Source organism: Lonchura striata, chromosome 3 (genome assembly GCF_046129695.1).
Source record: "Lonchura striata isolate bLonStr1 chromosome 3, bLonStr1.mat, whole genome shotgun sequence".
NCBI classification, from domain to species: Eukaryota; Metazoa; Chordata; class Aves; order Passeriformes; family Estrildidae; genus Lonchura; species Lonchura striata.
The window spans coordinates 30,038,045-30,054,215 of record NC_134605.1 but is presented as its reverse complement, the minus strand read 5'-3'; the positions used below and the strand labels follow the sequence as shown (position 1 = coordinate 30,054,215).

At 54.4% G+C, this 16,171-nt stretch overlaps 1 protein-coding gene across 8 annotated transcripts in view; it reads left to right on the top strand.

The window, feature by feature from the left end:
• The window catches only part of SLC29A1 (solute carrier family 29 member 1 (Augustine blood group)), a 33,701-nt gene that overhangs the window by 11,122 nt on the left and 6,408 nt on the right, over positions 1-16,171 (top strand). For 4 of the 8 annotated variants that reach the window (XM_077782025.1, XM_077782021.1, XM_077782024.1 and 1 more), the window contains 3 exons: positions 14,942-15,024; positions 15,467-15,548; positions 15,786-15,958. In XM_077782025.1, coding sequence (XP_077638151.1) covers positions 14,996-15,024; positions 15,467-15,548; positions 15,786-15,958 — 284 coding nt within the window. In that variant the 5' untranslated portion in view covers positions 14,942-14,995. Of the gene's footprint in view, positions 1-8,705; positions 8,824-14,015; positions 14,185-14,218; positions 14,405-14,941; positions 15,025-15,466; positions 15,549-15,785; positions 15,959-16,171 lie in introns of those variants that run through there. The other 4 variants (XM_077782023.1, XM_077782019.1, XM_077782022.1 and 1 more) reach the window with 4 other exon arrangements.

The window sequence follows — 16,171 nt, the reverse complement described above, 5'->3', positions numbered from 1 at the left end:
TCTCCATCCGCGCCGCGGGGACAAGGAGAAGGCAGGCAGCGGTGGGCCCTTGAGTTCCAGGTACTGGCTCCAAGTCGCCAGAGCTTTTGGCCACCCCGGCTCCCTCCGAGGCTCCGCGCGGCGTTTCAAAGCTGCCGGTGGTGCGGGGAGCCTTCAGAGGGAGCCGGAGGATTCCCCAAGCTCAGGATTCGGCGCCACGGCGTGAGGAGAGGCGGCGTGCGAGTCGTAGCTTAGGCGGCCGGGCGGGGGGGGTGTGTGATGCATAGACGCTGCTTTCCGGGGCTGGGGTTGGGGGGGGGGGGGGGCTTCCTTGCTACCTTGCACGGCAACTACACATCCGCTTTCATAGTTACTGCCGCGCGGAGAGCATGTCGTTTTGGGGATGCAGAGCGGAGCAGCCAGCACGTGGCTCTGAGGATGCAAAGCTTAGTGATGCTCTGATACTTGGGATGCAGGACTTCATCGAGGGGCTTGTGCCGCGCTCCTCCGGCTGCAGAGGTGCACACCCTGCCGAGTGCCGCGTGTGCACGGCAGTGTCTGCCAACCTGCCTCAGCCGCGGCTCTAGGGGGGACCCGCTAGCAGGTGCGTGGGCAGGGTGCCATGTGCTGCTGTGCGAGAAGTGAGGCAGAGTCCCCTTGGCTGGCAGAAAAATTGCTGGGTCGAGGTTGCTCCAGGTCCCGCTCAAGAAAATTCTCCCGGTTGGCTGTGGGATGTTGTGGATGATTTCAGTGAGTGTTTCTTTCCATTCCTGAGTTAACCGTCAGCGTTAATGGAGAGCAGGTCCAGGCAGAAGTGCCAAGAGCCCTGTGGAGCCCTTTTGTGCTGTCCTCACCTCTGTAGTTAAATCTGTGCCTCACACCCCTGCTAGATGCTAATACTGCCAGACCAACACAGTCCCTGCCTGTACTCAGCAGCGCTCCCATCTGCCTCTCGGGAATGGGCTGTGGAATTGCAGACTGTGTGGGAAGGCAGCAGCAGCTAAGCCCTTGAGCTGTGGGATCGCAGACAAGTGAAGCCTCTGTCCTCGATTCCAGGGCTAGGGGCTCCAAGAGGAATTTGTGCAGCTGTTGGCCACAGCTGGATGCACTTCCCGATTGCTCCAAAACAGAAAACAGCCCAACGGCCCCTCAGTTGCCTGTTGTGAGCAGACATAGTTGAAGGACTTCTGTGAGTGCCGACATGGGAAATCCCACTCTCCTTCTGTACTGCATCCTGGCTTGGTGACATTGTTCCCACTCACCATCACCTTCTGGACAGTCTCAGGCTCCCTCGAGCTTGCCTTCTCTACAAAGCTGTCTCAGGATGTGACTATGCAGGGATGCTTTTCCCTTGGGTTTACTTGTTGTCTTTGTGCAGCTCATGGGCCATTGATAGTGTCAGTCCAGTGCTAACACCACATATATACCCTCCAAAGCACTCCTGCCATTGTTTTTTGCTCCTGGAAAAGACAGGTAGGCTTGCTCTTAGCTCACCAAGAACCTTTTCAAAGAGCAAAGGCACTTTCTTTTCAGCACCAAGGGCTGCAACATCAGCCCCAAAAGATGCTTTGCAGGATGACTCGTCTGTCCACAACTAGTGCAGACAACAGGTAGAGGCTGTACCAGATACCTGGAGTGAGGAGGCTGAAGAAATTCACTTCAGCTTAAATCAGGAGATGCAGCACCAGCACGCAGGACAGTATGGTACCTCCATCCTGCAGCTGTGCCCCTTCTCCATTCCTCACCAAGCTGCATAATTAACTACTGGCATAAATTTCCCAGCATGGCATGACTGCTCTCATTATCTTGGGCTGGGAAGTGTTAACGAGCTTCTTCCTCTTTAAAGATGAGCCATGGGCTTTGTTGTTGCCCTGGCCTGACCTGTCTTATTCCTTGTTGTGGAATGGGGGTATGCCAGGGTGCGGAGGAGGACAAGGCAGGCGTTCACCCGCTCCCCTGCTGCACCTTCCTCATTCCTACTTCTCCTGGCAGAGGCAGGGCTTATGGACCAGCCCATTGGGATAGAGGGAGCCCAGTACCACCGTTGTGCCTGTCCAAATGGGAAGGCACCAACCACTGCCTTTAGGAAGCCAGGAAACAGCTTCTGGTGGTTTCCATGGGGCAGGTGTAGACCTTGGTTGTTTTTGTTCAGTGTAACTTCCAGGCCCTTGGCAAGTGTTGCAGAAGTTGCAAGGCCTGCTCTCATCCACGGAATTCTGTTTGCTTGCTGTCCTTGCCAGCTCTGTACTGACCCAACAGTGTAACAGTGACCCACTTACCTTCCTAAGTCTTCCCAACACCAAGCTCTGTCTGAGACCCATGCCAGCCCAGCACTGGGGCTGCAGGACTGCCCTCTCAGAGTCTCATCTCCATGCTAACTTGTACTCAGCTGCCAACAAACTGAGGCCCAAAGCACTATGCAAAATGAGCTACAGGCATTTGCATCTGGGCAAGAGTCAGGGTTTTGCTAGCCACACAGATATCTTGATTTGATTAAGCAGTGCTATAAAGACTAATTGCTTCTTAGGTTAAGAATGTGCAAAGGTGTGGGTTGGGGAAAGAAGTGTGGAGAGCAGGGCCAGAGCCTGGATGAGTTTGGTTACATCAGAATATGTTGTGTGGAGGGACTCAGTTCTCCAGCTGAGGCTGCAGCACAGTACTCGACCACATCTTCCACTCCAGATTGCATGGACCTAGATGTACATGGGTGAGGGGAGGCTGTACATGGGCTCTGGGGTCCCTGTGTGGGAGAGGAGCTGTGATGCTGCATGAGGAATGCATCTGAGGATTGTTGTTCCTGTAAGACAAGAGAAGCTGTTGCACAGGAATAACACTAATAAGTTCTTTGTAATTTCGTTGCTGATGGTAGTGGTGTGAAAAATGTCCCTGTTGTGAACTTTTGGTCCTGCTCTGGCTTAGAGCAGACATTTTCCTGGTCTTGCCACTTCCTAAGAAAGGAGAAGCTCAACGCTCTATGTGTGTGGCTGTCATGCACTAACTGTGACACAAATTGGTGAGCCTGGCATTCTGGGTGCAGTGCTCAAGGCTCTCTTTCAGGGTCTTAATTAAGCTGTGGGTGAGCACAGTCAGGCTTCATCTCCAGGAGACCGACTTTCCTTGGGGCCAAAGTGGAGCAGAGACCTATTGCCTACCTGGTGGCTCGTGCAGAAGCTGTCAGCAGGAAGTCAGGCAGATTTCTGCAGAGACTTCTTCCTTCTTCCCCATCACTCGACTGCCAGTGCAACTCGCTTGAGTTCATATCCTTTAGGACTAGTCTGATAGGAAGGCACCTCGCTGTGAGATTTCCAGCTGGAAATGCATGGAGTAAGCAGACCAGGAAGCTGCAGAGGGAGGAGGGAGGCAAGGGCTGGAGGTGGGGAGCAGGGCTTGGAGGGACGTGACTGGGTGGGCAGCAGTAGTGGGACTGGAGGGTTGTGCCATCAGCATCCCACCTGCTGAGCAGCCTGCTCTGGTCATGTACTGAGGTTCAGTCACAGCAGCAGGACTGTCATCAGCTGTGCTGTGCCATCCACCTGAATGTGTATCTGTGCCCCTAGACTGACATGCAAGTGGCTCCAGCCACCTGCACAGCTGCTGGGGAGAAGGGTGTCTTTCCTGGCTTGCCCTGGTTGGCATCTTCTCTGCTGCCCAAGCTGTAGCTCCAAATGTGGTCCTCATCCCTGCCTGGTTCATTTTCCCCAGCACTTCCAACCATGGACACAGTTTACACCTGTGGCTGAGGGCCTGTTCACCTGGCTTGAGCCCGTGAGGGCTTTGGAGTTTTGCTAGAGGTTTCATTCATAGTCATGGTAAATCCTCTGAAAGAAACTCTCCTGTTTTAAGCTTGGGGATGACTCCTGGAGAACAACCAGGGAGGCAGGAAGGACTGGTGACAGATCTGGCTTCTCAGTCCTGCCCAAGGCTCAGGATTGAAGGAGATGCCAGCCTTATATGTCTTGCCTGCTCTGCCCATGCCAGGCGGTGTAATTTCCTAGCCTCAGGACCAAGTTGGAGGCAGTTCCATTTTTTATCCTCCCTCAGTGCTCTACCCTCAGCTCCCTGATGGTATTTGCTCTGGACTGGACTTCAGCCCCCACAGGGAGTCCACTGCTGCAGGGTGCACATAATGCACGGTTCTTTCATCCCATCAGGGTTTGTAGATGTTGGGCTGTGGCTGAAGATGGCAGGGCTGGGTGGGTCTTCATGGCATCCTGGCAAGAGCAGGAGGGTTATCCATAAGTGGATGCAGACCAATGGCAACACAGCCAGGGTATTATGAAGTGATCCACCCTACCCTGCAGTTTCTCCTTCCCGTCTTCACACCCACTCCTCGTGGCAGTACAAGGTTGGCGTGTCTGTGTGGTGAACCACATCAGGACACTGATCTGCTAGCGTGTTTCTGAATAGGGCTGGGGGCAGCAACTGTGGGGTGGCCACGTGATGTGGGCCAGAATCCATGCCTTGCAGAGGAAGGTGCTGAAGAGCACTGCATTCTCCCTGCCTGGGCTCTGCAGCTGGGCTTGCTCCAAAAGTGGAGCCTTTGAGCAGAAACAAAACCCAGCATCAATAAATAGCCTGCCAGTCAATACTCAACACACAAGTCTGCTTCACACTGCATCCCCTCCTTCCCTGTGGCTGTGAAGGGGATGCAATGTGTCAGAAGGGACTGCTTCAGCAAGGCTCAGGCCCTGGGCTCCCCATCACCTGGCACCGCTGTGGAGGTACATCAGCATCCACTCAGGCAAGCCCTGACAGGACACCTTGCCAGATGGCCAGCTCACCTCAGTGGAGGTGGCTGTAAACTTGGGTCTCCCAGCAGGGTGTCTAGAGCTGCCTTCATCTTCTCTGCTCCTCACATTAATTTGGGGAGACTGAGAGGCTTCTGGAGCCTGCCAGCCAATGCCAGTAGCTGCAAAGTGACATTTCCTCAAGAGCAGAGCATGCAGTGGCTCTCATCCAGAGTTTTTTGTGTTTCCCTGAGACATCCTGAGGATGTTCGAGGGTGCCAGACAGGCTGTGATACCATGGCTGTGGCACACTGGGTGGTGGCTGTTTTCACCGATGTTGCAGCACAGGCTGGGATTCGGAGGGGATGTGACGAGCTCTTTCCTAGCTTGTGGCTGGGCTTATTATTGTTGGTTGTGTGTGAGATTCTGTTTTGATGGCATTTGGGCAGACACAGCAGTCCCCACCTCCTGTTTACTCTCCCTGCCTGATCCTACTTGCATAAAGATTTTCCTGTTTGCCACTGGTCAGCGAAGGCCAGAGCCAAGGGTGGGAGGTTTGGGCTCTGACTTATTTGCTCCAAAGGAGGTGTCTGCCTCAAGTCTTGCTTTGACTCCTCATGTGAGACCTCAGTCCTGCCAGGCTATTTGGGGAAGCTGAGTTATTCAGGGAAGAGAGTGCCAGAGATGGTGCTTCTGCCCTGGCTCTTGCTCCAACTCCTTTGCTTGCACCACACCACCGACAGCACGCTGCCTCCTTGGCTTTCCACTCCTTGGTCTACAGATCATGTGTTGCACACACAGCTCTTTTGTGTCTGCCACAGAACAGGGATATGGCAAACCCAGCTCCCAGCAGGCAGCATATTCCCTGCTGGGAAGTGTGCAGGCATATGTGGCTCCTCCAGTCCCTTCAGCTCCTGGGACTTGTGGGGACAGCTTTACCCCACTCTTTGGAAATGGCTGCAGCTTTGGAAGTGAGTGGATCTAGCACAAGCAGACACAGACAGGGCATCCATCCCTTCTTTTGTTTCTGGGGATTGTGGGATGCCCCTTGGCTGGCACAAAGTGGGTTTTTGAGGTGAGGGCATGATAGACACTTCCTGTCTCTTGAAGTAGAGCCACTGTGAAATAGTTGCATTTAGCATCTGAAGCCCGTTTGGGATTTGTAAGATGCTGTGGCTGTCCGGTCAGTGTGCAGGAACTTGGCAGGACGGGTGGCTGACAGACAGACTGCACAGGAGCCTGACAAGTCCCAAAACCTGCTTCTGTGCTCACCATCCCTTTTCTCAGTAGGGCTGAGACATTTAATGCCAAAAGCAGTGGTCAGCCAGGGCCCTCATTCTGAGCTGGCCTGCAAGCAAAAGGCCCCTTTGGTCTGTGGGGACCCAAAATAGCCCGTGTATTTCTGTCCTGGACACTGGGACATGCAGAGGACAGAGCCAGCCTCAACTCACCACAGGCCAGTGGTGGTTGGCTCTTGCATGTCTGTCCCATCCTCTGCCAAGGGGGCTGCTGCTCAGTGGGGAGGAATTTCCTCTCTGAATTTTGGAAGCTGTGGAGATGGTGACACCAAAGGAAGATTGTGTTGTTCTGGCTCTGGTTTAGTTTCTCTGTCCTCCACTAAATTGGAAACAGCTGTGCAGCCCAGACCAGCCTCCAAAAAACTGCTGAGGTGGAGAAAAATAATCTCTGCTCCTGGGCCCCAAACAGGACTTGCAGCCTTCTTCTGGGCTGTCCAGTGCAACAGCAAGGTTCACTTTGCCCAGCCCTGGGGATGCTCTCCCACCTCCTCGGGGGGCAGCAGCTCAGCAGCTCCCACTGGGCTTGGGCAGCTCTTGCCTGCTGAGGTTCCTGCCAGTTCTGCGCCTTTGAATCTGGCTCCACAAAGGAAGGAGCCAGAGCTGGAAGGGCAGCCTCTCTCCTGGGCGCTGGAGGTGCCGTGGGGTGCAGGAGGTGGCCAGGTGGCAGTGGGCAGGGGGTTGCTGCAGGCAGGTGCTCTCACTGCTGGTTGGCTACTGGCTTTTCCTGCTCTTCTAGAAGCATCCCTGTTTTGGGGACAAGTGAGAGAGGGCTCAGACTCACCTTGGGAAGGAAGTTCCTGTAAAGTACAGGGTGGCTTTGTGGTGGGAGAGTGCTTGAGCTGAACCCTCCAAGCCACTTTTGCCTTGCCCCTCACAGTAGTACTGTTTTGAGGACCTCTCAAACAGAATGTAAGCTGTCCCCATCCTTCTCCTCCAGACCCTCACTGCAGGTTTCTCCATGCTCAGCTTCCTTATGTTGTTCCTGGCCTGACTCCTTCCTGGGTCTGCCAGCTCTGAGCTCAGTCCTGTAAGCCAGCAACATGAAGGAATTAAGGGGGAATCATCTCCACTCTACATCCCTGCACCCTAGGGGTGCCAGTGGCAGGTGGCCTCCTGCAGTCCTGCTCTTCCCCTCTGGTACTGCTCCCCAAACCGTGACCTTGGGGTAGCCATGTGTTGTTGGTAAACATGGCCCTACCAAGCCCAGGAGATGGCAGGCTATGGAAAAATTCATTTTACCCCTCTTTCATTCCTCAGCTGTGGGATTCTATCTACTGGGTTTCCCCCCACACATTCAGTGAGTCCTTATCTTCATACTTGTCTGGCTAAGAGCTGTTTTGCTATGGGCTCCTCTTTCTGTGTTTCACCTTTGCTCTCCTCAGCTGCAGACAGGAGGGGGAAGTGGGACATGGTCCTGTAGGCTCAGCCCATCCCTCTGACCTGCCTAGCTGCTGCCCAAGGTGTGGCCAACCAAGATACCGTGGTGCAGAGGCAGGGATTCTTCTTGAGCAAGCATGAAATCAGGGAGAAGGCTGATAATCCGAAAGAGGCGCATCTGGCAGCCAGATCCCACGGGGTCTTACTTAAGTGCTGTCCCAGCCCACCAGGGAGCATCCCTCCTCCCACCTCACTGTGGAAATAAGGACCTGCCTGTGGGCAGGAAAGAGCTATAACTGTGCTATGTGTTGTACATATTTGGGATTGCCTTTGTCCTTTGTGCATGGCTGCCCTGCATGTGGTGGCCTGTGCCACTCATGCATCAAGACCAAGGCTTCTCCATGCAAGGAGGACCAGCTCCAGCTCAGGGCTGCCTCTGGCTGCTCCTTGTGCTCCCAGCTGAATTTTATATTAATGATATCTGGTTGTTCTGCCCAGGTGTCATGTAAGATTTTCTCCATTTGGAAGCGGAAACATGGTTTCCTGCCATTGTGCTTCTTCCTGCTGCAGCCCCCAGATCGATTAGAGGGAAGTACCCCTTCCCACAGCACTTCCCCTCCCCATGACCCCCAAGCAGTACCTCCACTGGCCATCCTGGCATCCCTGGGGATTTGGACCAGCCCTGCAGATATGGGCTGTAAGGGTCTGCCAGCTGCAGAGGATTGCTAGATGAGGATGAAGGTCTGGGGCAAGGCATCCCCAGGGTCTCCCCAAACCCATGATGGTCCATCAAGAAGCCATGGTCAGGTGTCGTGAGCTGTGCATGCCCATAGTATGCCCATGCATGCCCACTCTGTGCCCCTTCCCACCTCCTTACAGCTCCTGGAGGTGCTGAATGCTGCCTGGAAGCACCATTCAGATGGTTTCTGCCTGGGCTTGGAGGCTTCTGCAGTTGCATTGAGTGAAGCCTTGAGCAAATCCCTCCCTCTGCCCTTGGGAGAAAAGGTATTTATTTTTCTAAGTTTCCACAAATGGAGACTGAACCTAGCCCTGGAAAAACATGTCTCCTTCCACAGCCTCCCAAGAAGCAGGTTGGGGTTGTGGCTTGGAGAGGACAGTCTTTTCCCTGGGGCAAGCAGCCTAAGTGGGTGCCATCAGAGAAACCAGCTTCTTGGAAGAATCCTGTCTCTGCAAACAGTCTCCTGAGATCAGCTTATCTCTCCTCCTCTGACGCCTGCTCATAAATGACGTTTTCCCCCTGCTCCTGCCCTTCCCCAGGCACTTGTATCTCCTCCCGCATCCCCAAACCGCCGGCCCTGGAGAAGGCAACGGCTCCAATATTTGTGGGGCTTTTCCTACCTCTCCAAGGCTGCATTGTCCCTGCATCGTCCTGTGGTTTGAAGTGACAAGGATCAAGGGGCTGGGACCGCTCTGCCCTTCTGGTAAGCTTGTTGCAGTGACATTGCAGTGTCCCTCTGCAGTGTTTGATGGGATGCTGGGCAGGAGCACCCATCTCTGCTCCTGGGGGAGGTTTCTCTGGCCAAGGACCAAATTGCACCTGGGCTTGGGCACTCACCATGTGCTGAGGACAGAGGTGGGCAAGTTCATCCTGGGGATGCCATCAATGGCATTTTACCAGCATTAGTCAGGGCTGGGAACCCACTCAGCTGCCCTGCTGGAGAGATGGATGTCCAGGGCTTCCTGGGACTCAGTAATGGGTGGGATAGTCCCAGCTGTGCCACCTGGGATAGTTTTAAGGCTGGCTCTGTCCTATCGCTGTTCTCTGCCCTCTACCTGGTGGGAAGCCCTTCAGGGAGAATGCTGGAGTCCCTGAGGAATTTGCTGCCCAGCCAGGTCACTTTACCTGCCTGGGGCAGGGGCCCCCAGGGAGCCTCTCAGGGCTCCTTGAACTGTCCAGATAAGGAACTTCAGCCCGGTTGGTCTACACAGTTCAAAACACACCAGGGCTGCACCACCCGGCATCTGAGATAACAGCAAGTGCTGGGAGAAGGGTCAGTATCCACAGCTGCTGCTTTGTGAGGAGTTTGTGGTTGGCTGCTAGTGCAGCTAGCTCAAAAGGGGTATAGAGGTGCCTCTTCTTTTTTTCATGGAGGAGTGGAGGGCGTGGGTGAAATGGAAACATTGCTCAGGGATCCTCATTCTGTGGGGTGAGAGTGCTGCACAGAGCACCTTGGAAGAGGTTTTTTCTGCTGTCCAAGTGCTGGCAAAGCAGAGGACTTGGTCTGCAGACAGCGAATCAAGGGAGAAAGCAGAAATACCTGCTCCCTCCTGATCCCCTGCTAAGCTCTCTAGACGGAGGCACCGAGTAGTGCTGGAAGAGCAGAGGGCATTACAAGGCTGTTTACTGAGAGGCAGAGAGAAGAAGAAGAATAGGAAATATTATCAGTTTGCTGATGGAAACAGCTCACAAAGCACTCCAGGACTAGGAAACCTGCTTTAGGGTGTTGGATGGATGAGGGATCAGAATAAGAGAGGCCACAGCAGAGAGGGCAGATGAAACTTTTACCTCTCTGTTAGTTCTACAAGAGTCTGTGCATTTTTTTCCACCTTCCTTTGGGGAGCTCCTCAGACCAGAGGAAAGGTTAGAAAACAAAGGTAAACGGCAGAAAGTGTTTGGGCCAGGCAATGTTCCCCAGAAGGAAAGGGAGGGTGAAGTGGCTGGTTGTGACTGTGACCTCTAGTCATTCATTTGCAACTGCTCCAGCCCCCAGGGACTGGATGGAGGGAAAGATATGACGTTATTTTCTAAGAAGGGCTGAAGGAACTTCAGGGAAAAACCGACTTCTGAATCTGCTGAATGTCCTAAGTGTCTGCAGGGACAGGGCCTGTGGCAGGTGGGGAGGCTCCTATGGAAGGGCCCTCAGGACTGGAGGAGCACTTCCTAGGGAGTCTGGGCTCAGAGTGCCCACACTGCTTCCTTCAAAAAATCCCAGTCAGCTTTCAGCCCAGTTTTTTAAGGGAGCTTGTTGGTCAAGAGGGAAAGTCCTTACTCGGCTCCATAACTAGTATGAAAACAGGAGGGAGTATGTAGGAGTCAGCAGTCAGTTTTTCCAGAGAAAAGAGATCTTTGCATTTGTCACATGTTTTTTCAACACATTTATGAGTGACCTGGAAAAGAGAATGAGCAATGAGATGACAGGGCTTTGCTGAGGTGATTGGATTACTCAGGTTCATGGGGACAAGTGCCAGCTAGGAGGAGCACTGATAACCATTACACCAGGCAACTGAAATTCAGTTTAGATAAATATCAAGTGATAGACAAGGGGGGAAGGGAAGAAGCCCAAATCCACAAACAAGATTATGCACTGAGCCAGCCATGAGCTGGCCACTCACAGCAAAGCAAAGCCGGGGGCTATTTCACATAGCTCAGTGTGCATGAAAACACACACTGAATTATCTTTCCCAGTTACAAAGCAGAAACAAAGCAGGAAAGCTTTGTGCCATTCTTCAAATTGGTGTCTCACCCCCACAGTCTCTCTGTGCCCCCAGCACCAGCATCTCTTTAAGGATCGGGAGGAGCCAGGGAAGATTTGGAGAAAAGCAACAAGGAGGACTTGAAGGCATGGAGCTATGCCTGAATGACTAAGTGAGCTAGAATTTCTGTTTGAAAAATGTGCTGTTGGGTGGATACAATCCAGGTCTGTAAAGCAGCCACTCCAATGTTCATCCACCCTTTGATGTTGAAGGCAAGGGAGCCCTGGTGAGGCCCTATATGTGGGGAGACCTCCTACCCCCTCTCAGGAGCTCCTGAGTTGAAGGGGGAAGCAGGATTTCACAGAAGTGAAACCCACCATGGCTACAAAACATAAGAACATCATGTCCCTTCCAGCTCGGAGGCTGGAAGCTGGGAAACAATTGGGCAGTTACTCCACAACCAAGACACATTTACTATTTCCTAGAATCTGCTGTTGCCCTCTGATAGAGACCAGCCCTTGAGCTGGACCAGCCTCTGCTTTGACTCAAGGCACCTGCCTGCCCTTGTTTTGGGAGGGCTTGTTTTTGGCTCACCACCACAGCAGTGGTGCGCAACTGTGCACACTCATCTGTCTTGTGAAATACAAGCGTCTGTCCTGAAGGTGGAGGTGGAATTCCCTGCACTCAAGGTAGGAGGACCCACAAGCACCATGATCAGAGTTCAGGCATGCATATGAAATCTCATTAAAGGGGCAGTCTGTAAGTGTTTCCTATCTTCCAGCTGAGTCCTGGCCACCAAGGTTTCATGTGACTTGCATACCTGCAGGCTTGTTCCGTGCCTGCAGATAAACTTGAGGGGCCCCTGGATCAGCCTTCCACGTGGGAGAACTCTGGTGTCACCCAGTGGGCAAGCACACATAGGGGATGGGGTGAAAGGCTGGTGGGGCAACTGGTCCTGTCCCATCTTGGCCATGCTTGGAGGAAGTACTGACATTATCCCTGCAAAATGATCCCCTGACAAGTGGTGTCAGGAGGACACAAGGTGCTTGCTGGTGAATTTGCTGGTAACCCCTTGGCTATGGACCGCCAGGACATTTCTACGCTTGGTGTGGTGTAAACGGCTTTTTTTAAAAAATTGGGTGTTTCTGGGTATAATTCCATGGTGCTATAGCATGCCTACATGGCACCAGGGAATTGCTCAAGCGGGAAACTAAGCATGCATTGTGCTCACGCTTGGTGAAAGCAGCAGGAGCAGAGGAAAAGGTAATGTGGGGAAAGGGAGAGGTAGGGAAGTATCCAAAGCCAGGTGACAAATGGCTGCCTGCAGGTGTGGCTGTCCTGCAGTTTGGGTTTTCTGTAGAGATTAAGCAATTTTGGTGACAGCTGGCCCTGCCATCATCTCCCAGGGCTCCGCTGGCAATAGGGCTGCACATGGCCACCAAGGGTGTCACTCAGCATTTGTCACAGTCTTTGAGTGTCCTGAATGGGCAATTAAAATTGTGCCATCTCTTGTTTGTACCTGCTCAAATGTTCTAGCTTATGGTTTGTTAAGCCCACTCTTTGTGACCTTGCTTCTTCTACTTACACATCACTTCCATGGAGTTCAGACAGACTGCTCTATGCCCAGGAAGAAAAGGGATGTCCTTATGCCAAGGTGCTACATCACTCCTTATTTCCTGTGTCCCACCTGTGCAGCCACCACACTGGTGGCTGAGCTGAACATCAGCAGACTCCTGTGGGGGGCAGTGGGAGCTGTGCTGTGCCAGCTGCAAGAGTGGCATCTCTTCCCATATCCCATCAGGTAGGGCAGCTCTTCCCAAGCGGGAGCAGGGTTGCCACCTGTTGCTGGTGTTGGTTTACAGAACCTTTTCTGTTTGTTGTAGGGTTCTTTGTAACAGCCAGCAGCTGGAAGTGTTTCCTGCTGTAATGACTGCTGACCTTGGCAGGCACCGTCTCTTTGTGGAAAAAATTAGGAGGCATTTAGCTAAGTGAGACAGAAAACAAACAGAACAGGCAGGGGACTGCGGCTGGGCAGTGCCTGCCAAGGAGGCTGGGCTCCTGACACAGGGATGTGGGCACTCTCCGGACGGAAGCAGGAGGTGGTGGGAAAGCAGCATGGTGGAGCGCCCTGCCCCAGCACCCCCAGAGTCCTACTCCCGACCCTCCCCACCTCCTTCCCAACACCACCAGCTTCTGCCATCTCCTCCTCAGCAGCCTTCTGTTCCTCTCCTCCCTGGATGGTTGGGCAGCAGGACCTGGGCTGCGTGCCAGCTCTGGTACCCGATACCTCTTCTCCTCCTCCGCGGGTGCCGCTAGACCCACAGGGCTCCAGCCTGTGACTTGATCCAGGGCCTGCCACTCACCCCCAAGGGCGAGAGGTGTGGAAGCAGGGGGACACACTGCCTTCAAATACTCCAAACACAGGGCTCACCCTGGCTCTGTCCTCTCTCCCAGGTATGTCTATGGGGTCAGTCCCTGCCTCTATTTCTAGGGACAGCGATGTGACCTGGTGGGGGCTGGAAGGGGGATCAGTGGCTTGGCTGGCAAGAGGAAGCATGTTGGGACTTGCTGGGGACCCATGGGGGAAGCTGAGGTTCTTTTGCCTGTTTTAGGTTGAGATCAGTTTGCTTGGAGACAAGCATTGGCCCCAGTGGGCTCTCTGTGTGCGAGGGGATGGCAGTTGTGTTTGCAGATCCCTCTGCTAATCCCCCGTGAAGATGTCTTCTCCCCACAGAGGCACTGGCAGGCTGCCAGGAGGGGATTTTGGGATGTTTTCTCTGGAAGCCCGGATAGCTTACAAGGGCAAGGTAGGAGCTGTCATGCCCCTGAGATCTCGGTGTGGGAACACAGGTGAGCGGTGCTGCAGATGGCTCCAATATGAACAGGGTGGCACCTGCCGGGTTGGCAAAGCCTTTGATCCTTTGCAGGCATACTGTTATCCTGCTCTGTCTTTCCCAAGCAGTCCAAGGGGCTTCCAGAATCTCTCTCCACATCCCACCAGCTATGTTTCGGCTCCATTCTAGCTCAGGATCCCCAGCCTGCAGGATTCCACTGGAGGAGGAGGCAAGCTCTGTGCAGAGCCCCCCAGGCACCTGCGCCAGGGACGGGCTGCGCTGCCTTCAGTGCGTGTCGGTGCTGGCAGGGACTACAGATCCCAGCATGCTGCTGCCTCCTCCTCCTCCTCCGCCCGCTCCGCCCTACTTGGCGGGGCGCAGGCAGGGATGCTGCGGGCGGCGTTGGAGCCGGCGCCCGCGGGGCATGTCCCGGGGGTGCCGGGGGCACGGTGCCGGCAGCCCTGCTGCAGGTGAAGCCCTGGGAGGAGTTCCGGAGCACCCCATGCTGCGCCGCCCCGACTGGAAAAGGACAAGGCAGGCCTGCGGTTCCTCCTGGAGGCTAATCCCACTCTGGCCAGGGAAGAGGGGGTGACCGGGGAGGGAAAGTCCCTTCTCGGGGCTCTGGAGGCTTCGTCTCTGGGGCTCTCAGAGCGATGCCTGAGCGGTGCAGCGGCTGGCCAGGTGGTGACGGAAAAAAGGAGCGGTGGTGCCCGGGAGGGAACGGCAGTGCCAGGGGCGCCCTTGGCTTTTCAAGGTGACCCAGGAAAGGGCTGTTAGAGCCCCAGGAAAGTGGAATTGAAAACGGGAGGTTTGCTGGTTCTGGCCGGAGAGGCGGCTGAATTAAATGTGTCTTTTGTGCCACCGAGCCTGGGGCATTGGAGGGAGCTGGGGCGGGCAGCGGGGGCAGACACAGCCCACTGTGCACATGCTTCACTCACAGGCCCAGGATTGGAGACAGAGAGCTTTAGGCTCACAAATCCTTTAAGAGCCTGCTGCAAGCTGCTGGGCAGCCAGCATGAACAGCCTGGGTATCTCAGGAAAGCAGTTTCCTTTCGGAGGGAGGGCTTGCTGTGCCTGGCCAGCAGAATGTGTCACGACCCCTTGGCTTAAGGACTCTGAGCTGCAGGTTTCCAAAGCTCCTGCACTGTCCTCTTGTCATTTTCCGGGTTGGTGTTTGGCTCTCAGTACTGTGGAACGCTTACTGGCAGCATGGGTTGGGGTTAAAACCAGTGCTGCTCCTGCCTGGCATGTGTCTCTCACTTTCCCATAAAATCTTCTGTTTGCTTTCCAGACGGAGAGCAGCCATAAGACTTGCTGGGACCTGTGCTGACTCTCGCCACACAAGATGACAGCAAGAGACGGGCCCCAAGATAGGTAATGATGGTTCTGATGTAGCTGTGGGGGCACATCCAGGATACCAGGAGGTGAGACAGCACACGAGGACCTGGCATCTGGGAGACCCCCTCTCCTGCATGCTAATTGGGCTACCAAGCTGTCCCTTCTTTCTCAGCTTTTCCATAGCAAATGGGCTGGAACTGTAAACAGTCCCCTGTAAACATGCCTGGGGAGCCTAACCCCCTCCCAGATCTGGTGATGGATACTGCACATGTTGAGGAGCAGCCAGCCTCTCCCTGCCTTTATAGCCTCCTGGGGAGCGCCTCCCACAGCCCCTCTGCAGTGCCACATCTCTGGTAGCCCAGACTAGCAAGGGCTGTGGAGCAGGACAATATTGTCTGGTGCTTCCCGCTGCAGGGTCAGGGACAGTCAGAAGCAATATACAACTTCTGCTCCAAACCCCACTCTGTCCCCTGCACAGGTACAAGGCTGTCTGGCTGATCTTCTTCATCCTCGGCCTGGGAACGCTGCTGCCATGGAATTTCTTCATGACCGCCAGGGAGGTGAGGGCTTCTACCTGTTGTTGTCCATGACAGCAATTGTCCCCCGTCATATCTAGGGACCATGGTGTAGTTGTGGCAGCATGGCACAGCATGCAGAGGACCACAAGCATGCGTGACCTGGGTGTGATGAGTGGCACTGAGGCAGCAGGAGGGATGGGCATGGGTCTGGAAAAAGAATAAGGGTGGCCTTGGAAGGCCTCACAGAATCTCAGCCCCACCAGGCTCCTTCCTTTGCAGTATTTCATCAGTCGCCTTAAGGATCCAGAGGAGACAAGCCACGTCAGGAACCAGACTGGCAAGGCCACCTTCACACCCTCCTACCTGCAGTCCGTGTTTGACAACTTCATGACTCTCTGCGCCATGGTGCCCCTCCTTATCTTCACCTGCCTCAACTCCTTCATCCACCAGCGGTGAGCCTTGCTCTGTCCTTGTGCTTGCCAGCCCCCATAGGGCCGCCCAGCCCTGGCCTGTTCTCCTGTCCCAGCACTAAACCAAGCTACAGCCCATTCGGTCAAGTCAAAGGCAAAACACTGGTATCCTGTTTGAGGGTTTGGCTTGGTTAGAGCTTGGTCCCAGCCCCAGGTTTTTAGGGGGTTGAGTTTTCCTCACCGAGACCTTCTTTT